This window comes from Halichoeres trimaculatus, unplaced genomic scaffold, assembly GCF_033239565.1.
Source record: "Halichoeres trimaculatus isolate MK-OKI-2021-1 unplaced genomic scaffold, fHalTri1.1 fHalTri1_scaffold_18, whole genome shotgun sequence".
Lineage (NCBI taxonomy): Eukaryota > Metazoa > Chordata > Actinopteri > Labriformes > Labridae > Halichoeres > Halichoeres trimaculatus.
In genome coordinates this window covers 31235001-31258242 of record NW_027437196.1, presented here as the reverse complement: position 1 = coordinate 31258242, position 23242 = coordinate 31235001, and the positions used below count along the sequence as shown (strand labels likewise).

The window sequence follows — 23242 nt, the reverse complement described above, 5'->3', positions numbered from 1 at the left end:
TTCAACATAGCTGATTTGTCCGTAATGTTTTGTGATGCCTTAACTATGCAAGGGGGGAACTCAAAACCTTTCTTAGACCCAGATATGGATTTGAAGGACGAAAAACTCAGCTTTAGCCTTTTTTACTGCTGCAGTGCATGTCTTTCTCAACTGTCTAAACTTAAGCCAGTCACAGTCAAGTCCAGTTTTTCTGGCTTTGGCCCATGCATAATCACGCTCATGAAGCATGTTAGAGAGCACAGGTGTAAACCACGAATTATCTAATCCTTTCACTCTGTATTTTTTTTATAAGGAGCATGCTTGTTTATTATGTTTAAGAGACCTTTTCTAAAATACTCCCAGGCATGTTCCACATTGTCAATAAGAAAAAATTTGTCCCAATCAAAAGAATAGAGATCATGCAAGAAACCTTGTTCATCAAAACCCTTCATATTGCGTTTTACAATTATTCGAGGCTTTGGTTTTGGCAATTTAGTGTTTCTCACTGTCGCAATAACGCAATGATCACTAATGTCATTCACAAATATGGACACGGGAGAGAATTTATGTGGAACATTTGTCAAAATAAGATCTATTAGTGAAGATTTCTCAGGACATTTAACATTAGGACGGGTTGGTTTATCAACAATCTGGAAGAGGCTCAATGAGTCACACTGAGATTTAAAATCACTTGATACCTGATTCAACCAGTTCAAATTAAAATCACCTAAAAACAAAATTTCACTATATTTTAATTGGGATAAAAGATTAATTAAAGTGGAACATAGTCCATGAGCCAAGGCCCCAAAATTGACAATCTAACGGGTGGGCCATTTCTAACCTTTATTTTTGACTTGCTACATGTCTCTAGTTCACAGTTGGGCACGATAGCCTTTGCAGACTGGTAGCTTAGTGATGGTTATCATGCATTGAATATATGGATCCCTATAGCAGAAATCTGAGAACTGCGTATTGTACATGCTTGGTATCACGGGGCTTGGTGACTTTTGTGGACCACTCAGGATGCCTAAATCAACCCAATATGTTCTAAACATGTGACAGAACTTAAAAAAAGTGCATTATTGGTTGCTCAGATCATATATGTGGCAGTTATAACCCTCTTTCTTTAAATTATGCATAGGCAGAAATAAGAATTTAATTTTTCTTCTATGTATCTATTCACATCAGAGACACTAGGTAATACTGACATTCTTTCAGACACCAGATTTGAAATCTCAAAGGTCTCAGCTTTCATTAGGTGCCAGACTTATGCATGTAGCTCTTATAACTTTGGAGATATACTCATTTGAATATGTGCATGTTGTCTTAGGTGGAATTTCTGTAATCAGATCTAAGTGGGTAATCTGTATCAAGATTTCTATTGCAAAAATGGGCAGTCTTTATGTTGCATATTTTTTACCAGTAGCATATGGAATCAGATTTGTGTCAAAAAGAAACCAACAAAAACATTTAAATTGCAAAAAATATTTACAAATTTGAGAGATATAATCTAACTTAAGCAAAAAAAAAAATTAATTGCAATCAAGATATTCATGTAATTGTGATAATAATTAGACTTTTACTTTTCTTATCATTAGTTATTTTGTTAACAGTTCTGTCTTTTTTTTATCACTGATCAGACTTTTGTTCTCAATGTCAGGTTTTTTGTTGTGCTGCCTGACTGTTTGATTGCGATTTTTGGCACAAACCTCTCGAGTGGGTGGGCTTTGTGTGGAATGCGTTCTCATTGGGTGGACAGTTTTTGAGTGACACCCCTTGCCCCAGATGTTGTTCTGACTGGCAGGTGAGACCCTTTGGATGGTTTGTGCGGAGGGAAAACCAACGGTTCACGATAGAGAAGATCAGCATTCTTTGAATAAAGTGTAAGCATCTATCATATATGATGCCTGTTCTGAAGTTAACGTTTTATATGACATATGTCAAACAGAAAAAGAAAACAGCATATTCATCCGACCTCCTGCTTGTCAAAAAATAAACACTTTTCCTGCAGTTAGAGGGATTCTTAGCATGGGCTAGTTAGCTGCAAGATGCTAGATGAGATCCGCTGGGGGAACGCTCCGCTACAAATAAGGACGCGGTCACACTGGCCAAACTGTGCCGTGCCTAAGCATGCTTCAGCCCTAAAGCACGTTTGGAATGGCCAGTGCGACCGCAACTGTGCCATGCTCAAGCACGATTCGCTTCCGTGCTTAGGCACGCTTCGGAGAGGTGGGCTTCGGCACGGTTCACTTCATGCACGAGCACAAGCACGCGGACAGCACGTGCGATCATTGACGTATGATCACTGCAAGCTCATATCTCGACAACCAATTTCAACGAAGCAGGGTGTCTCTATGTCTCATTGTGCTGACTCTGATGAGATCACGCTTCATGTAAACAGATGCTTCACGATGACGTAGGCGGGCCATGCGCGTGTGTGCCTGGTTCAAATAGGGGTAGTGTGACTGCTGGCCGCACTCTCTAGCAGGGGAACAGCACTGCGAGGGGGCAATCATGCTTAAGCATGGCACGGTTCGGATGGCCAGTGTGACCACACTCTAAGTTAGGGCAATCCCGGTGTTGTGCCAAGGTAGCTTCCCCTGCCAGGATTCCTACCCCCTTCGCGGAGATGCGCCTGCGCTGGGTGATGAATGCGGCAAATACAACGAATTAGGACCCATCTATGCTCACAAACCACAGTGACAGACGCGTATGGAATTAAAGCATTATATGGATTTAATAGGGCTCGCCAGCGCTCCCACAGAAGCGCGTCTGCACCATAAAAGTAACTTTGGAGCGCGCTTACACTCACTAGTTTCTACAGATGAATACAAAATATGGATTTAATGATTTCTCATGTGAATATTGGCTCGGACTGCCATGAATTCTACCCCCCTCATATAAGCCCAGTCTGTGTCCTACACCAAAGTGTTTTATTTCTCAGATACTCCACATTGATGCCTAATAACTCAGGAGGTGATTGAAAAACTTCCCTCTGTTCTTTCAAGAGTAAGCTAAGGGGTAGGTTTCCTAGCAGGCTTGGCCTGCCAGAATTTTGACCCCCCTTATATTAAGCCCAGTCTGTGTCCTACACTCAAGTGTTTTTTTCCTCACATACTCCATATTAATGCTATAACTCAATATGCGTCCGTCACCCTGGTTTGTGAGCGTAGATGGGTCCCAATTTGTTGTATTCACCGCATTCATCACCCAGCGCAGGCGCACCTCCGCGAAGGGGGTAGGAATCCTGGTAGGGGTAGCAGTCACAACACCTGTCTCAGAGCTTCAATCCGGTGGATTTAATCTAGAATTCAGATATAGTGTCATTCTGTCTGCTGGGAAGGCTGTAACCTATTAGCGAATAAACGGGGCGTTGGATAACGTACAATAGGCATTTGTTCTCGGCTACTTGTGAAGAATAGTTACTGCTGTGGCCACCTTTCTTCCTAATGTCACGATGCAATTCATCAGTCTAATTGAATAGGATTCATCAAGAATTCAGAATTCAGCCACACAGAACAACATTCTGGGCAAGGGGTGTCACTCAAAAACTGTCCAGCCAATGAGAACGCATTCCACACAAAGCCCACCCACTCAAAAGGTTTGTGCCAAAAAATTGCAATCAAACAGTCAGGCAGCACAAACAAAAAAGCTCATTGGGAACAAAAGTCTGATCAGTGAGAAAAAAAAGACAGAACTGTTAACAAAATAACTAATGATGAGAAAAATAAAAGTCTAATTATTATCACAATTACACAAATATCTTCATTGCAATTAGGATTATATCTCAAATTTGTAAAAAATAAAATAAAAAAAATGTGACTTAATTTTTTTTTGTTTGATTCTTTTTGACACAAATCTAATTCCATATACTACTGGCAAAAAAATATGCAATAAAAAGACTGCCCATTTTTGCGATAGAAATCTTGATACAAATTATTCACTCACCCCCTCTGTGTGTAAGAATTTCACTCATTGTTTCTTCGCTGGTTGTGTAAGCAGAAAATAACGTTAGCAGATGACTTTGGTGAATCTGTTCCTTTACTTGATGACAAAGTGACATTTAGCAAATGCTTAAGGTGAGTGCAAATTCTTTATAAACCTCTTTTCTTCATTAATTAGCCAATGCTAATATATAACATATATATAACTGCTTAGTCATGTTGTTAATGTTAGCTAGCTAGCACTGTCAATCCTGTCATCTTGAGCCAGCGAGGTCATCCCAAGAGGATGACCATAAAATCTTGATCACGGATGCAAACCTGACTGACTCTGAAAGTGAGGAGTGAGCTTGATAGTCAATAGTTGTTTGAATAATACATGTTTGAATCGTCATTTGTTTTATCTAATATACTGTATACTGTTCTTTGTTCCAAGTATTGCTTCAAAAGTAAAAATGTTCCAGACGTGTTTCGTTAGTATGTTGTAAGTATATTGTAATTTTCATCAAATTCAGAAACGTGCATCAGACATGGGATTATTATGAACTGATTATATTCTATGGATATCCTGCCTAAACAACATGCACATATTCAAATGAGTATATCTCCAAAAATTATAAGACCTACACGCATAAGTCTGGTACCTAATGAAAGCTAAGTCCTTTGAGATTTCAAATCTGGTGCCTAAAAAAATGCCAATCTTACCTAGTGTCTCTGATGTGAATAGATACATAGAAGAAAAATTAAATTCTTATTTCCGTCTATTCATAATTTCAAGACAAAGGGTTATAATTGCCACATACGTGATCTGAGAAACCAAGAATACATTTTTTCCAAGTTCTGTCACATGTTTAGAACATATTGGGTTGATTTAGGCAGCTTGAGTGGTTCACAAAAGTCACCAAGCCCCATATTGCCAAACATGTACCATACACAGTTCTCAGGTTTCAGCTATAAAGAATCTAAGTATTCAACGCATGATAACCATCACTTAGCTACCAGTCTACAAAGGCTATCATTCCAATAAATAATGTGGACATACATAGGAACAAGAAAATAGCATGTAGAAATGGCCCACCCATTCAATTGTGATTGGTGGTCTGGCTCATGGACTAACAGTCATGAATAACAGTTGAATTAAAATAAAAAAAATGGAACAAGAATTTTTCTGTTCTTGCATTTTTGTCACTCATGGTTTCCTTTCTATGAGAGGTTCACCAGAAATAAGAATCAGATATATGGGGTAGTTGTTTCGGACATACTCCTTTCAAATAAAATTGTAAAGGCGTATGAGCCCCATCAACATCCAACCCCTGGTCGAAAAAAAAACAAAAACCCTCTTCTTTCAGTTAGCTCTCTCTTCAAAGACGCTGCTAGGAGGATCTTACTGCCTAGCCACCATTTGGCCCTGAGTCTCACACACACTGTCACCAAGACATGACTTTAAACAACAGATGTGTTTGTTTTGGGACAAATGTTCTTTATTTCAAGACAACTTTCTACTGGATACAATGCTTAGCCTGTGTTAGCCTTTAGCTCTGTCTGTCTCCTGTTTATCGTTATTCTGCTCTTCTGTCCTTTATCTGTCTCCTGTTTATCGTTATTCTGCTCTTCTGTCCTTTATCTGTCTGACAGTTAGGCTCCAGTGTCCACCATCACTACAAAACTAATCACAGAAATCGTTTTCAACAGTGAAAAACACAGATCTCTCTTCTCTCTACTAAACTTCATCAGCTGGCGTGGTGTTGTCATAGAGACGTTATCATGCAGTAAATCAATCTGGTCCTGTGCAGCCTGATCAGCAAGCTAATAAGCATATCTGATAATCACATTTTAAAGCGTGGATTAGGATCTAGAAGGGAGACTTTTTCTTGATCAATTAGAAACTCCTTTGGTCTGAGTATTTTACAAGCTGCTGATCCACTGGGACTTCAACCCACAACAACAATGTAACATTTGCCATTTGCTCTTGGTCTGTCTGGAAGAATATTTGTCAGAGAATTATTTGCTGTTAAAAAAAGAATACTTTGAATAGTCAAATTTAACCACAGCAGTGAATACACCAGATGACCGGCTCAACTCTACTTCGGTGGAGAACCCACAAAAGCTGCTTCTGGACAAGACAGTTATAGCACTACCTATAGGCCTGTGGCCTGAGTTTTCACTGGGTTTTAGCGTTTTCAGATGAAAGTTGTCGTGTAAAGAGGCCTCAGACTCGCTTGTTCATCCTCTGTTTCCAACAGAACCCCCCCCCCCCCACACACACACACACAATAACTTTTACATGCTCTAATACTCTCATCAGTACTTCAGTTACTTATAGTAAAATAACTTCCTCTTTTAACTTACATTAGGTGCTCCACTATTTATACAATTTTATCCACAAGTATTACTACCCAAACTATTTCTTCTTCTGCTACTTTAATCTTTTTTGTCTGCTTCTTCTTTTTCTCCATCCCACATTCTCAGCTCTGTTTCACCTCTTTCAACACCTTTTTTTTTCCTTAACACTTTGCTGCATTGATTTGGCCCCATGTTTAGTATAACAAGCATTAAAGGGAATAGGTATCAATGGTCTCATAAGAAAAACTTTTTTGGAAAGCACTTGTAAGACAGGTCTTTTTTATGATTTGGTGTCCTAGAGGATTTCAGAGTAGCATGGACATTTATAAAATAACTCTTCAGAACAGGTGGAGTCCACAGATTTAAAAGGAAGGTGGGATTTGAAGCAGTTGGAGCTGATGCAAACTTAATTCTTTGGAATAGAGAGCTTGGTTACTTATTCACAATCATGTTATGAGCGCATGGTCCAACTTTCTTGAGTTGCAGCTTTAAATGTATCAGTCTTCACTTACAGCGTTAAGTGAGTTGAACAGGCTGAGAGGTTTTGTAGTTATCTTTGCGATCTTCTTTGTGTTTCTTGTAGGGTGTTCGGGGGCTTCCTGGTGAGGCAGGGCCACAGGGACCACAGGTAACATCTGACCTCAGACTAACCTGTCAGAGTTATTGGTGTCTTTAAATCACCCTCATTAGGTTTTTAAAGTAACTTTGTCATTGATTCTTTTTCCAGGGAGAGAGAGGGTTGCCTGGGCCTCAGGGACCTTCTGGAATAAACGGGCATGTAAGACAAGCATGTTGAAATGATCCCTCTAAAGTCAACATCCGACATATTCATTTACGTTGTGGACATTCAGACACACACCCACACAGACAGACAGACACGCACACACACGCGCGCGCGCACACACACACACACACACACACACACACACACACACACACACACACATTCATAAAATAAAAAAAAAGAAAGAAGAAAATGTTGAATGTACATGATTTTATCATAACACCTATGTTGACTTAAAACAAAACAAGTTAAGTCAACTATTCAACTATATAGTCAACTATAAGTCAACATTGAGGTGTCAGTGGCGCAGTCGGAGAATATGCTTGGTCCGTGATCGGAAGGTTGCAGGTTCAAGCCCAGCTCTTGTCGACGCATGGCGATGTGTCCTTGGGCAAGACACTTAACCCCAAGTTGCTCCCAGTGGTGTGAATGGGTATGAAAGGGCATGACTGAATTAGACATAGACATATGTGTTAGACATACTGATGGATAGCTAACATAGTAAGAATTGGATCCATCAGTTTCACATACTGATGGATCCAATGTGAGCGCGAATGGGTGTGGATGGGTAAGTGTGACCTGTGGTGTAAAGCAGCTTTGAGTAGTCCATGACTAGAAAAGCACTATATAAGCTCAAGTCCATTTACCATAACTAATGTTGACTGTGTTGTGTCTACATGATTGTATTGCTTTCATTTAGCAAGACCGTAGTTTGTTAAAACTACTAATTGTAAACAAAAGATGATGCCCACATTGTCCAGGTTATCCTCTGGCTCTGCTCTCTGATGAAAAGGGCAAATGTAGCCTCCTGCTCTGGAGAGGTGCTGCACATAGGATTCCTACCCAAACCTATAAGGCTGAGTTTGCATCAGTGGCGATTGCTCTAAGACTGCAAGGGAAGCTCAGCCTCCCCTTAAATGTCCCCGAAAAAAAGTGGTGATACATACTGCTGTGTGTACATTTTTTTTTTTTTGACAAAATATGCGCTAGAATTCCTTCAACTTTTGTTCAGAATCAGCTACCTATCACAGGTAACTGGCTCTACCTCCTTTTCAATGATCCCTGCAGCGTCTCAGGGCTTTAACACAGTTGGACGCTGGGCGTCTTCTGACTTCAGCGGGGAAGCGTAGTGTGGAAACTGGACGGTCATTGGATAAACCCTGGGCTTTGTCCTGTCCATCGGATGCTCAGCGTCTCTGGGGGTCTATCAGACAGTGGGCTGGCCTGGACGCTGGGCTTTCTGTATGATGATTGGATGATCTGTCTGAGGCCGAATCCCTTTTTGATTGACAGTGAAATGAGCCAGTCAGCGATCTTGAAGTATAACCCTCCACCGGAGCATCTTCTGAGCTCTACATTCAGTTGTTCTGGACTGGTCTGGAGGCTTTATCGATCCCCAGCGAGTTTACCTTTTGTAAAGACAACGAGCATTGTGTTTAAAGATTCTCTCTCTTTTCACCAATAAGCAGCTACAGCTACAGCTGTGGAGCTTCTCCCCCGTCACTCACACTTACAGCCTGTCATAGTCTTATGTCCCACGCTCCAGCTGCTAGCAAGCTGGCATGGAAGGTAAAATTTATGTTTAAATAAATAAACAAATTTATGAAGTAGGCCGGAATAAAATTAGCTTCCTCCCCTTGACTGACCAGCAGCCGCCACTTGGTTTCAACAAGTTATTTATTTGTTTACTCAACAAGTTTTTTCTTTTTTTCACTTAACAAGTTATTTCTTTGTTCACACAACAATATTTACAATTAGTTGGTTTAACAAATTTAGGTCTTGCTAAATGAAGGTAATTTAATAATGTTGAAACAACACAGTCAGTCAACATTAGTTGACTTTACCTGGTTTGTTTTAATGGAATAAAGGTGGCATGATAAAATCATGTTCATTCAAAAAATCAGTACATATTGAACCACTAAACATAAAATAATTCTAGTTGAAGCAATATGTTTTACATGTTATTCGAAAATACACCCCATGCTGATTTTTTTTTTTTTTTTTTTTTTTTTTTGAATATATGCAGTGCCATTAAGATGGTGAGTGGTTGCTAATTTAGAATGAAAGTCTGAGGAGTGTGTGTGTGTGTGTGTGTGTGTGTGTGTGTGTGTGTGTGTGTGTGTGTGTGTGTGTGGGTGTGCGTGTGTGTGTGTGAGACTAAGTTACAGACACAGAAAGGGTACCTCCATCACACTCAGTCAGATACAATTAAAGAAGCCAACAGAGGGTACAAATCCTCCATGGTGATCATAGGGGGGTACGTTACGTTTTTACAGCTCTGCTGCCCTCTTGTGGTGAAATAGAGACAGTGCAGCTAGATAGAGAGAGGGGATAGTAATGTTAGGAGGATTTACATTTGGGCTTATTAACATCATGAGAAGCTGTGAAGATAAATTGGATTAAACAGAACATACTTTCTATATTTCCCTGACTGAACATTATCATGAATCACACACACACACACACACACACACACACACACACACACACACACACACACACACACACATACACACACACACACACAAAAGGAGGAGGAGGAGGGAGCAGACAGCCCCTGTGTCCAGGCAACCAAATAATAACAACAATAAAAGTACCTGCAAACAATAAAGAGACGCTGCAAACAAACAAACAAATGCCGCTGCAAATAAAAGTACCTGCATACAATAAAAAGTGCTGCAAACAAACAAAAAAAAACACTGTTACAAATTAAAAAAGAAACGCCACTTCAAATAAAAGAAACACCGCAGCTAGTCTAAATCTAGTCCAGTCTAAATAGGACAAATACTAATGTTATGACCCAGAGTGGGCTCAAATTCAATTTTCTTTTCTGTACAGCTTTAAGGTATTTAATTTGTTTTGTTTTGTTTTAAACACAGGCCTACCTTGAGTCACTGTGCAGATATTACTGAAGCTATAAAAACTCAATATTGCATTTTGGGACAAAAAGAATGGTATAACTTGCAACATTATTTTTTGATGCCGTGCTTGCAAGATTCTTTTTTTTCTTGTGGAACCTGAACAATGTGGTGTGGCATATGTCAAAGGCCTTGGCCACTGCCCTCGCTGATTTGCCCTCAACTGCAATAATATCTCAGGCTTGTTCCAAAATACTGAGGGGAATCCCTCTGTTAGTGACTCTCTTCCTCACTCTTTGCATACTGAAAATAATCAGAATACAATTTCTCTATTAAGATGATTCATTCACTCTATGACAAGTTTATATGACACATACAACATACAACATACTAAGTGCTAATTTTTGCTTAACAAGTTATTTGGGAAATTATTCTCTTTATCATTAGTGTTAGTTTCTCCATATGATTGCCTGTTCTGTTCATCATGAGCAATAAAATATATTAATTTTGCCTATTTTGAACTAAAAATCTTAAAAAATATGGTTGTGTGGTCTTTTCTAATATGACTAACCTAATAGCATGGGGACAGTTGCAACAGTTGCAACTGTCCCCATGGTACCAGTCATGACAAAACACCATGTGCTAGCTAGCTACATTGACATTGACACATGCTCACCATGTTGTTTAATAGTCAACAAACAGTGATTCAAACTAGATAGGTTTGGATTCATTCATACATAAGGTCAGTACAGTATGACAAAAAACAGCTAATGAAAAAAGCTACTTTCATACCTCCAAAACAACTTTACTTGATAGAAGCAGGACCAGATGCTCAGTATGGCCTCTCTCTTCTTGGTGGGTACAGGGTCTAACTGAGCATGTGCAGTGTGAGTGCCATCACTCTAGCATGTTTCTGATTAGAGAAATAAGGCTTGTTGCAACCGTCCCTTGTTGCAACTGTCCCCAATCTCCCCTACTCAACATCTTTCCCTGGTTAGACATGTGCTGGCATCAAAACATACACACAGAGCGCATACGGAGTGCATGCAGCTCCTCCCTCACTGAGCCCTGCCTCGTAGATGAGAGAGAAAGACGCTAGCTTACACTGAATTCCAGCTGTGGCTGGTAACATTGTAACTCCTACCAGCCACTTTGGTGGGTTGAATCATTTAATCGTAGTTTTCTGAAACGGCATCTGAAATACTAAACCCATTGCAGTATGAGACTACAGCACTACAACTCCCATGGGCACTGCCTGCACACAGTGTTTGTGCACTGGACGTGCTCGTCTTGAGCCTCCGTCTTGGACAGCCTGACAGCTCCCAGTGTTTAGCTCCTGATAACATGATTTAAAACTTCACTCACATTTTTTTTCCTCTCTATTGTAAACAGATTCCGGGGTTTAGGTCACAAAGTAGCGCCAAAACTCCTGTAACTTTTTAAAAGTGAGGACGTTCATCGGATGGAGCTCATTTAAGCTCACACTGCACCGATCTCACCAGCAACACTCACCTAGAGCAGGGGAGAGGAGGGGAGGAAGAGCGTGGGCCTCGAGAAGCTCACGCAGAGAAGAGAAACTGGTTACAGATACGAGGAGCTGTAGGAACAATATTTAAACCTCCTAATGTACACACATTTATCACAGTTATATGTAAAGAGTTCACTCTGGAAATACTGTAAACAAATAAATGAAACTTGTGGTCCAGTGTGACTTATAGCCTATCTGCTGTTTTCGTCTTCATGACGCATTTTTTTCTTTTGATTGATACAACTTTAAAAAAATGTATGATTATACTACGAAGTGACATAGTCCAGACAGTATGGTACCTCCAAATACAGTTAAAGGGATAGTTCTTTTTTTTGTTTCAAGTGGGGCTGTATGAGCTCTATGTGACCACTAAGGACATTAGATACAGTAGAAAGTTGTCTCCTCTCCCTCAGTAAGACACAAACTGTAATCGATGGTGACGAGGAAATAGACGCTAACAGGGACAGACGGTACCAAATTCAAAGGCTATTTTCTCTGCCTACAAGAACTCAAATCAAAAAGTAATACGACAGTTTAAGAGTACGCTACATAAAATATTTTTTAAGTGCATTAAGTCTTCAGATATATAACTGGACCTAACTAACTGGTCATGTGTCCTTCCGCGCAGCGCTAGTGCGCTCCGCCCCCCCTCCTCCTTTCAGCTGTAGGGAATGTAAACAAGCTATGCTTCGAGCGCCGGTTGTAGCCTCATGTAAGTTTGATCAAGTATCGTAATTCTTTTGTTTGTACTCTAAGGATTGTGAGGCAGCATAGGAAATTCAAAATGAGTGACTATGACAGCGACAATGAAGTTTCATTCACTTTGGATAAAAAAAAAGGATACCTGCATGAACCGGAGTACACAGAGCTGCTACAGATGGCGACTGAAAGGAATACAGAGGAGACATCCACAGACACTGGACATCAAGATGCTGAGTGTTACTGCTGCCACGACTTATTACTGCCAGCGTTGTTATTGTTTTTATGTTTCATAAGCACGCCAAAAATAATCCAAGGCGTGGGTAACAATAGATATTGGATGAATGTGAAGTTGGAGCTGTGTGAGGTGGCCGGGGACTTTTAAGAAAGTACCGTAACGGCAGATTGAGGTACAGAGTTGTTTCCACCCGAATGTGTTTTTGTTGCAGGCTCTCTGTACCTGTTAGCTGAGTTTGTGTAGAGTAAAGTCTGCCCTGGAGTGAGAGTTTGCAGTGGTGCATGTAACGGTGTTTTGCTGCATATTCGATTAATGTTACCGAACTCGGTTCTCCTCTTTTTAGTGGTCTTACTGCAGCAGAACACTGTTCCCCCTGTGTTAGCCGAATCTAACAGTACACCGGCATCCCCCAGTTCGACGTCAAACCTGGGGCTACACGGCCTAACCAAACAACACATTAGAAAGTACACACATTGACATTAAACACTGGCATTACTTTTTTGATGCAATTCACTTATTTTCTTTGTAGTTAAACAATTTCCACCTGTCATTTTCTTCTTCTTCGCCAACTTTTCCTCTTAGGAAACGCCGGTGTGTCGGCAAATATAGTCCCTGGTAATCCACTGCAGTTGCAGCGTGCCTATTTATTTTTTATTTTTTGCAGTGCTTTTTATTGTTTGAAGGTACTTTTATTTGCAGGGGCATTATTTATTTATTTATTTTTTTGCAGCGCTTTTGATTGTTCGCAGGTACTTTTATTTGCAGCAGCATTTTTTTTTTGTTTGCAGCCTCTCTATTGTTTGCAGCAGTTTTTATTTTTGTTTGCAGTGTTTCTTTATTGTTTGCAGATACTTTTGTTTGCATCGGGTCTCGGCCACCTGATTTTAGCTCTGAAAAAACTTAAACAATAAAAATGATACCTTTTTTTTTCTCTGGTATTTTTATTTTATTTATTTATCTTTTTTTTTTTTACATATTCTGGAAATCCACACTTATCACAAATAAAAGTCCAGGTACGAACTAGGAAGTGGATCAACACTTAACCAGGGCCCGTATTCACAAAGCATCCTAAGGCTAAAAGTAGGTCTTGGTGATGTCATTCTTAGAAAAATCTTAGAATTCCTCAGATTCTAAGATTTTTCTTAGAATTTTCCTGCGGTGTGATAAACGTTATTCACAAAGCGTCTTTAGCCTTCAGAGAGCTCCTAAGGTGAAAATCTGTGGGGAAGAGGAACCCTAATGCTACGGCCACAGCGGACTCGAACTTGTGTCGAGATTACATACAAAGCCAATGCAAGGACAAAGTTTCGCCCGACGGCATGTTGACGGCATTTGGTGTGGTGCGTTCATGGCGTCAAACGCCTCTACGCTTAAGTTGATAGTATTGAACTTTCGCCGCGGCAGCCAATCAGTGATGACATACCCCCCTGGAGCTATTGATTTGATGACGTGTGACGCTCCCGCCACCTGCACTGGCTCCCACCCTGCTGAAAGATGGAGGACAAAACAATCTGTGCGGTGTATCTTCATCCAGAGTTATAGGATACAACGTGTGTACTCTACAGAGACGGGGAAAAAAAAGGAGCAGGCTTGGGTGAAAGTTGCTGAGGAGACAGGTTTTGAAGGTAAGTTCTGTAAATATTTGTTTCCTGCTGGATTTGCCTACCTGGGTCATCACTGAATCTAACTGTGTTTTTCTAAGTGGAGTTTTGTCGTGAAAGATGGAAGAGCCTCAGGGACACCTACCTGAAAGAGAGGAGGAAGGAGCAGGAAAAAAGGAGCGGGGCAGGGGCAGAGCCAAAGAAAAGTTGGAAGTTCTCTGCAGTCCTCTCTTTCCTAGATCCCTTTATTATCCCCGGGGAGACCTCCAGGAACATGGGTCAGGGGGTCGAGGATGAGGTTGCAGGGAACAGCCAGGCAGGGCCAGAGGAGGTGGATTACCAGGGAGAGGCAGCAGGCCTTGATTGTGATCTCCAAGGCTTTCAAACACTCTCCTGTCACTCTTTTGAAACCACAGCTTGTTGTTTCTCAGATGCTCTTTTTGGCTTTCTGTCTCTGAATGAGCGGACTCTCTACTCTGCCTGCGCAGTGACTCGCGTCAGCCCCTCAGCTTGTCAAAATAGCCCAGCCTCGGGCACACGCGCGGCGCATTTCAATTCACTAATTCTCATCCGGTGTGGCCGCGGCATAAGGGTAAACATGAAAAATATAGCACAAAAATAGTGACTGTTGATGCAACACTTGTATCCTTGAGTACTCACCTGTTGAGCTTTGGATCTTACTCAGTGTTGAACCAGTGTTTATGTAGACGCACTGACAGAGATACTAGGTGTACATGCTATACGGAGGGTGGCACTTTGACTCTTTGAAACCATAACACATCTGCATAACCAAAGAGTTATGACAGTTTTTGCTTGCCATTATTAGCCTCTCCAGCTATCATGGGTATTACAGTAGAACCCATGACATGAATAGTATTAGGTGTCAGAGCTCCTAAAGGCCCTCAAGTGTTTCATACCAGATAAACTTTGAACGTTTTGTCTGAGACAGTGTTTGAAGTGAACAGTGGCTATCTGTGTGTGTAGACCACAGGTTTGTTTTTGTTCAAATTAAGAATCTGCTGTTGTTCACACATTCAGTGGTGATAGAACATGTGTGTGTGGGGGCTGAACCCTCTCATATTTCCCTCAGTAACTCCTGACTAAGCCGTCACACACTGTCACATTCAGCCCAAAGCCCTGTGCCTGTCCCTTTCATTTCATCTTTTCTCTCTCTCATTCTACCTTTTGTTCTCATCCTATCTCATCCCTTCCTCCTTCTACATCTCTTCTTTAATATTTCTCTTTCTCCATCCAGGGAATCCAGGGACCCCGAGGGCCACCTGGAGAGATCGGTCGAGATGGTCCCAAGGTCTGTGTGCTGAGCATTATAATTGGTTATTATGCTAATGGCCTGCTGCTCCCCAGCTGCTGGGCTATTCTCAGCTTGGTTTAATGTTGTACCCTCCCCCCTCTCTTCATGTTCCTGTGAAGAAAAATCATTTGGCTTGAGAGGGAGGAAACTTGTTTGCAATCAAATTATAGGTGTTTCAGAATGTGTGAGGGTTGCCATGCTGCAAAGGGCATACTTGGACTGAAAGATATTTCTGTACAGTGAGGCTCTGCGGTGTTTTCTGAGGGTTTTTTAGGAGGAAAGTCAACTCCACTGTTTGGACATTGAATGATTGTGAAATGATTTAAATTTGAAGAGATATATTCAAGGATACAGGGATGAAAATCAAAGCCGAAGACACAATGAGATCCTCATTTTCAGCCTCCATAGGCAACAAGAGGGATCAGAACCCTGCGAATTGAAGGATTGTCTCTTCACACTCACACAGACCAGAGTAGAGTACATGTTCATCATTCCCCGTCCTTGAACTGCGCTTTCCTCATCCCTTTGGAAATTGTATGCGCAGCGCAACACAAAGATTAAGGAGAGTGTAAGATGAGAGCTTCAAGATATCAAGGTGAAAATTGGCTCTTTGACATTGTGCTGAGAATGAGCAGAGGAGCGGGCTGGTCTTCAGTGGTCCAGTGATTCGACCTGTCTCTCTGCACAAAAAGAAAGAGATTAAACCATGACTTGAACAACCACCTGTTGTTATAAACCTTAACTAGTGAATTGGCCTTAAAGGTCCCATATTATGCTCCTTGTCTGCAGTTTAATATGGATCATTGATGTCTTCATGAAATGGTAGTAACATGTTTTGGTCCAAAAAGCCAATAAATCAAGCACAGCAGTATTGTTTCCAGGCTCTCATAGCCCCTCTGTTCAGAACGCTCTGATTTAGTGGGCATGACCTTCATAGACACCGCTGATACCACCCCGCTCTTCAGCATCACTGAGAGCGGCGCCACAAGCTCCAAGTGCACAATGTTTAGAAAAAAGAGAAGCTCATGTACTGTAACATTATATGCTGAAACAACAGGCTAACCGCAGCTTGAGCGCATCCTGAAGCTAACACTGAGACGAGGGGAACTGAGGAAAAGCTCTTACATCTGCTCCACAGCACACAGCATTTAACATACTCACATTTCCAGGGTCCCAGGTTTGTTGGTGGATGGTTGGTAATGCACCGGGATTCAGGACCAGTCTATTGGCTAGCCCTCTGTTGTACTGTCCAAAGTTGGAAAAGCAGTCAGCCGTGAAGTGACGAGCACACACATGCACAGTTTTACTGAGTGTAGCTGGCACATTTCCCTCATAAATGAACGCCCCGACGTTCGGCCAAGATTATCTTCCAGTGTGAGCGGTTGACAGATGAATCTTTAGCCCCACGATCGTCTCACAGACTCGTCGGAGCCGCCCTGATAATTTTCAAACTTGTTTCATATTTGTCTGGATGATTACAACATTTATTCTCTCTGAGGATGACAACAGCCAAGAGAGAGAGAGAGACCCCTTACAAGAGACTGGACAACAGACAAACGCAGGCTCAAAGTGCAACTGAAAGGCTCAGCTGACTGTGCGCTCCACTGGCCCTCTCGAGCCAGTTCAATAATGTCTTTAAAAATAACACATAACCACGCCATTTTCATACATTAGCAAACTGTTGTTTTATCAATGATGGGTGTGAGATCATGCCATTATTGACTGATACAGCAACAGTTTCACCTCTGTCCCTCTGCGTGTGCTAAAAAACCTCAGATCAAACAACTGAGCACATGTGGTGCATCACTCTCTCTGGTCAAATAATCTTGGTGAAATCCTGTAGTGTGCGGTGGTCAGTATTTTCAAATCTTGTTGTTAGAGTGTGCTTAAGATTTAAGAGAAGATGATCTGTGAAGATTCTCCTTATGTGTGAGATACAACCCGATTTCAGAATCTTTTAAGATTTTCAAAATCCTGTAGAGTGAGCCAGGCTTTAGTCTTGTCTTCTTCTGAGATGGGAAGCTTGTGCATGGAACTATGTGGTTGTTTACAGCCAAAAACAGCCACACTCCTCTCCCCGTTGCTGGAGAGATTTCTCTCCAGATGCGGGGAGAGGAGTGGGCGGGGAGGGGGTTTGGGGGTATCTGCTACGGTGGACCAATTAGGTCAGACTTGCTCCTGAATATTCAAATAAGGGACTTGCTGACGTCGGCAAACCCTGAAAATTCCAAACAGCTCGTTTGAGATCAGGATTTTATATTCACAAGCACTACTAAGTACAGGTTTTGTCATTAAATATCACATTTTGTGGGCTGGGAGGAAAGCCAAAGACCCACAAATTTCACTAAAAGACTTAATAAAATGATTTTTGCATAATATGGGACCTTTAATGAACTGCTGGGTTTACACTGGAATGGAAACTTCCCTTTCAGCTGATTAAACCTCTGCAGCAGTCTCTTTGTTTCGTAGATGGCAGATAATCACAGATAAAACACAACACACAACACAATTACACACAATTCACCTTGATCAAATCATGCATAACCAACATCTGCGTCAGAGTAACAACACATTACAAGAGTAAATTACAATTTACACTTAGTTTTCAGATTTGTCCTAATTCATTATTTTAAAAAGACTTCAGAGAGTCAAGTATCACTGTTGGATATTAATGTAAACATGATCATCATTTAGCACTCGAGTATAACTGAGAATAAATATACAGTAGCCTGAACAGTGACTGTATCTGGAATTAACTGTACACACAATTAAAACCATTTTACTCAGGGGCATCACAGAAAATGTAAAGAAGACATGGCTTAAGATTTAGAGTTATTTTATTTGTACCGGGAGCTGAATTAGTTTTACAGTGAGTCAGCCAGCCTTACCTCTTTAGAGCTATTCACAGGGGATTAGTTTCACCTGGGGACCTCTGATCATTTGTAATTATAGAGGAAGTCTGTGTTTATATTCAGACAATCAGCATCTCTTTAAATTCAGATGGTAGTATTTTTAAGCAGTCTCTGCAGCAATTTCTGAACATTTTCTGCTCAAAATGATTCAGACAGTGATGATCATTCTAGATGAGGGTTTTAGCAGCACTTTGGATAGACACAAGATGGAAGGAGACTCACTTTATACCCTTGTGTCATTGGTAAACAGGCTCCAAATAGTCTAGTCTAGGAAAACATACTACAGTCAAATATTTAGACAGCTCCATAACCCAAAGGGGCAAAAACCACAGAGCCTAAATATGATTTGGAGTCTGTCTCTGGCTGTCACTGACGTGCTGTCCCAGAGCATATGATCAAATTAATGATAAGATTCAAATCAAATAATTGGGATACAGCGCTGGTTTCTCTGTGTTTTATTAGCACAAGAAACAACATTTCTGGTTGTTGAATATCCCTGAACGTCCTACAGTTTCTAATGCACATTGTTTGACAGAATCTGGATGTGGACTTCTTCAACATTTAGATCTAAATATCCCTGCAGTGGGCTGCACGGTGGTGTGACGGGTAGCGCTGCAGCTTCACAGCAAGAAGGTCACTGGTTCGATTCCCAGCTTTGCTGGTGGGCCTTTCTGTGTGGAGTTTGCATGTTCTAGTGCAAGCATGGGTTCTTTACACTGGCTTCCTCCCACAGTCCATAATCATGCTTATCAGGTTAATTGACCACTCTATATTGTCCCTAGGTGTGTCTGTGTGTGAATGGTTGTGTCCCTGTGCCAGTCCTGCGATTGGCTGGCGACCAGGGTGTACCACCACTCCCCCAATGACAGCTGGGATAGGCTCCAGCCACTGAACAGGATAAGGTTAAGAAAATGGATGGATATTCCTGCATTTGTTTTAAAAAGTGAAAATATCTGAACGCTTTGTGTTGGATTGCTTTGTTTGCTGCAGGGCACTCCTGTAAAAGAAACCTCAGTCTGAGTGGGTCGTCCCTGCTAGAATAAAGGATAAATAAATGAAATAATTAAAGGGTGCTTCTCAATTAAACCAAAATAAAATAAGACCAAAAATATATATGAACCCCTGAAGTAAAACTCCCAACACTTTTATCTGCTTGAATACAAATTTTAGCATTACCAGGGTCCTGTGTAGAATCAGCTAATACTTTTTACAACTACTTGTTCCCCTGATTTGTTTTACAGCTGTGTCACTAATTCAACATCAACTTTTTGTAGACAACTCTTGAATATCTGCAAAACAGTTATAAAATTACAGCGTCTGCATTTACCTTCTGAGCCTGCATGTTTCCTGCTTTCAAACTCTTTCTTTCTTTTTTCTACATACGTGGAGCTATTTTCGTTACACACCACTTTCGTTACACACCACCTTACCTTTTGTGGTTGCTCTGCTTTTCAACAGGGAAGAGAATGGTAATGGGACTGGCTGAGAGGATAATGATTAATCACCACATGCTGTGATTTATATTCCTTTCAGCCAGTCCTCTTTTTTGCATGCTGTGCTGCACCTACATAAATGCAAACAGCAGCTACTCTGAAATGCCCTCTTAGACTTTTTGTGTTGGTTTTAGTGACAGATGAATTAAAGCTCTGAGATTCATGTTCTAAATTGGTGTTAAGATTCAGGAGATCTACAGAGGCATGATGAGACTAATATGGTGTGTGTTCCCTTCAGGGGAAGTGTGGAGATCCAGGGGTTTCTGGTCCTTTTGGTCCTCCAGGTCAGAAGGTGAGTGTTGAAATGGATTTTTGACGAGATGTTACAGTGTTTTCTTGAACCTCTGTCTCTTATGATTTCCAGCACTGCATCTTCCTCCTCTGTTTTCTCAGTTCCATGCCTCTGTCTGACTTTCAAGAAACTGCTAGGCTATAGCTCTTGAGTAATAATGCCTTCACATATCCATTTAACTCCTGAATACTTACTGGATTTTTATATGTGAACTGCATGCCTGTATGCCAATGGTAATTTTTTGTTCCGCCAGCCCCCTCTGATATACTGGTTGAGCTCCTGTGAGTGTGCAGGAGGTGTGGAAAATTCACATCCATTTAAAAACAAAAGTAACACTTTACAATAAGGGTACTTTAATAAACATTAGTGAATGCATTATCAAACATTAATTCTACCTTTTTTTGTATTATAATGTGTTACCTAACATTAATTAACATATTATTTGAACATTAACAAGTAGTTAATGTCAACTGTTTAGAGTTAATACATAATTAAGCATTAATAAAAGTTATGTTATGTATTTAGTTATCCTTTAACATCAGTAACCTTACATAAACCTCAATGAATGTAGAGGAGTGCCTAATAAGCATTACCTGACCATAACTAACCATTTCCAGAATGCTTTATGGACCCTTGTTGTAAATTTTAACACATGTATCCTCGAGGCAACACCCATGCTGGTTAAACTTCATTCTACTTAATGTTAATTTAGCATTAGTTAACCAGTAGTAAAGTAGTGGTAAAAATTGAAGTTATCAGCTGTAAAGCATGAAATACAAAAGCAGTTATAAATAGTATTGAAGACCAGCAGCACCTTAAAATACAGAATTCAGATATCTATTCAACAGAATAAAGAAACCGACAAAACACAAACTCAGACTGAATGTACTGTATGACATTTTTTTTTTTTTTTTTTTTTTAGAAAAGAGGTAACATTGTCTGTACATAATCAGGTTCAACCAAACAACTCTTCTGGTCATATATATATATATATATATATATATATATATATATATATATATATATATATATATATATATATATATATATATATATATATACAAGTCCCTCAGAGCTAGTGGAAAAACCCAAATGCATTACTTAATATAAATCATTTAAAATCCACAGTAAGATTTAACAACAACAACAACAACACAAATAAATAATAATAATTATAATAATTATAAAAAAAATGATAATAATAAAAATAATGGCTGTATGCTATTTTTCGTTATGAAAACATCCTTCATTTGCATATTCTGCTTTACATTCTTCGTTATAAGAATATAGCATGTGGCTTGACCCATGCAGCATTACAAATATTGAAAAAATGAAAGAGTGTTAATCAATCAATTAATCAATCTTTATTTGTACAGCACCTAATCATAACAATCGTTATCTCAAAACACTTAACAAAACATTTACAGGTCTAGACCTGTAAATGTTAAAAAAAAAAATATTAGCAGAAACCCAACATCAAGCAAGTTACAATGGCAAGGAAAAATTTCCCTTTAATGGGCAGAAACCTTGGACAGAACCAGACTCTTGTTAGACAGACATCTGAGGAGACTGTGTTGGGGTTAGAGAGACAGATAGAGGAGAGAGTGGGAGAGAAGTATAGAGAGAAGGGGGGGTACAAACACACACACACACACACACACACACACACACACACACACACACACGCACACACACACACACGCACACACACACACACGCACATTCACACACACACACATTCACACACACATGCACACACACACACACATGCACACACACACACACACACACACACACACACACACACACACACACACACACACACACACACACATGCAGATAGGGAGAGAGACACACACGCAGACACAGACATAGTCTGAAGTCAACAGTTAAGGACAAACCAGCAGGCCATTCCCAGCAACAATCCAAAGCCTTAGCAGCTGGAGTCTGACAGGAGCACAGCAGCAGACCGTCCACTTCACGGATCCCCAGGAACCTACAAGACAAACTCAGAGTCTCCCAGAGAGGTGTATGGTCAGTAACTTTAACAGGACCTTAAGACTAGCAGTTAGACAGACAGATAGACAGGGAAACAGGAGCCCTGTGTGTCAGTTACCCCCGGCAGTCTAAACCTATAGCAGCATGACTAGGAGCTAGTTCAGACCTGATCCAGCTCTAACAGTAAGCTTATCAAAAAGGAAAGTTTTAAGTCTGCTCTTAAAGGTTGAGACCGTGTCTGCTCTCTGGACCTCAACCGGTAAGTTATTCCAAATAAGAGGAGCCTGATAACTAAAGGCTCGACCTCCCATACTACTTTTAGAGACCCTAGGTACAACGAGCAGACCTTCATGTTGAGAACGCAATGACCTAGACAGATAATACTGAACAATTAAGTCTTTCAGATAGGATGGCCCGATGCCATTAAGCGCTTTGTAAGTCAGAAGAAGAATTTTAAACTCTATCCTAGATTTTTTTATAGGTAACCAGTGTAGAGACACTAACACTGGAGAGATGTGTTCTTGCCTCCAAGTCCAAGTCAGTACCCGAGCTGCAGGGCTCTGAACCAGCTGAAGAGTCCTAATAGACTTATTAGGACAGCTGGATAAAAGAGAGTCACAATAGTCCAGCCTAGAATTCACAAAAGTATGGACTAGTTTCTCAGCCTGATTCTCTTGATATTACGAAGATGAAAAAAAAGCCGTCCTTGAGACCTGTTGGATGTGAGAGTTAAAGGACAGGTCCTGATCCAAAAGAACTCCCAGGTTCCTGACAGTGGTGCTGGAAGCCAAGCTGATGTCGCCCGAGGTGGTGATGTTGTTCAAGAAAGCTTCTCTGAGATGTTTAGGTCCAAGAACAATGACTTCAGTCTTCTCTGAGTTCAGCAGTAAGAAGTTTCTGCTCATCCAGGACCTTACGTCTCCGAGGCATGCTCCAAGTTTAGATAAGCAGTTGGTTTCTTCAGGCTTCATTGACAAGTAAAGCTGAGTGTCATCTGCATAGCAGTGAAAGTTTATGGAGTGTTTCCTCAATATAGTGCAGAGAGGAAGCATAAACATACATATAGCCCTGATAAGAAAGTCTGTAACAGCAATAATCCTATAAAGGTCATATGCTATATTCTTAAAACAAAGAATGAAATATAGAGTATACAAACAAAGGATGTACGAGTAGAGTTTGTGTCAATAATGAATACTAACATACAGCCTGTATTCCTTTTTTCCTTTTTTTTTGTAAATGTGACTGTTACCGTGTTTTTAAATTA

General features: G+C 40.6%; 1 protein-coding gene across 1 annotated transcript in view; it reads left to right on the top strand.

Annotated features, from left to right (window-relative positions):
- The window catches only part of LOC141807266 (uncharacterized), a 156538-nt gene that overhangs the window by 46557 nt on the left and 86739 nt on the right, over positions 1 to 23242 (top strand). The window contains exons 12-15 of the mRNA XM_074693145.1: positions 6847 to 6891; positions 6991 to 7041; positions 15227 to 15280; positions 19927 to 19980. Coding sequence (XP_074549246.1) covers positions 6847 to 6891; positions 6991 to 7041; positions 15227 to 15280; positions 19927 to 19980 — 204 coding nt within the window. The remainder of the gene's footprint in view (positions 1 to 6846; positions 6892 to 6990; positions 7042 to 15226; positions 15281 to 19926; positions 19981 to 23242) is intronic.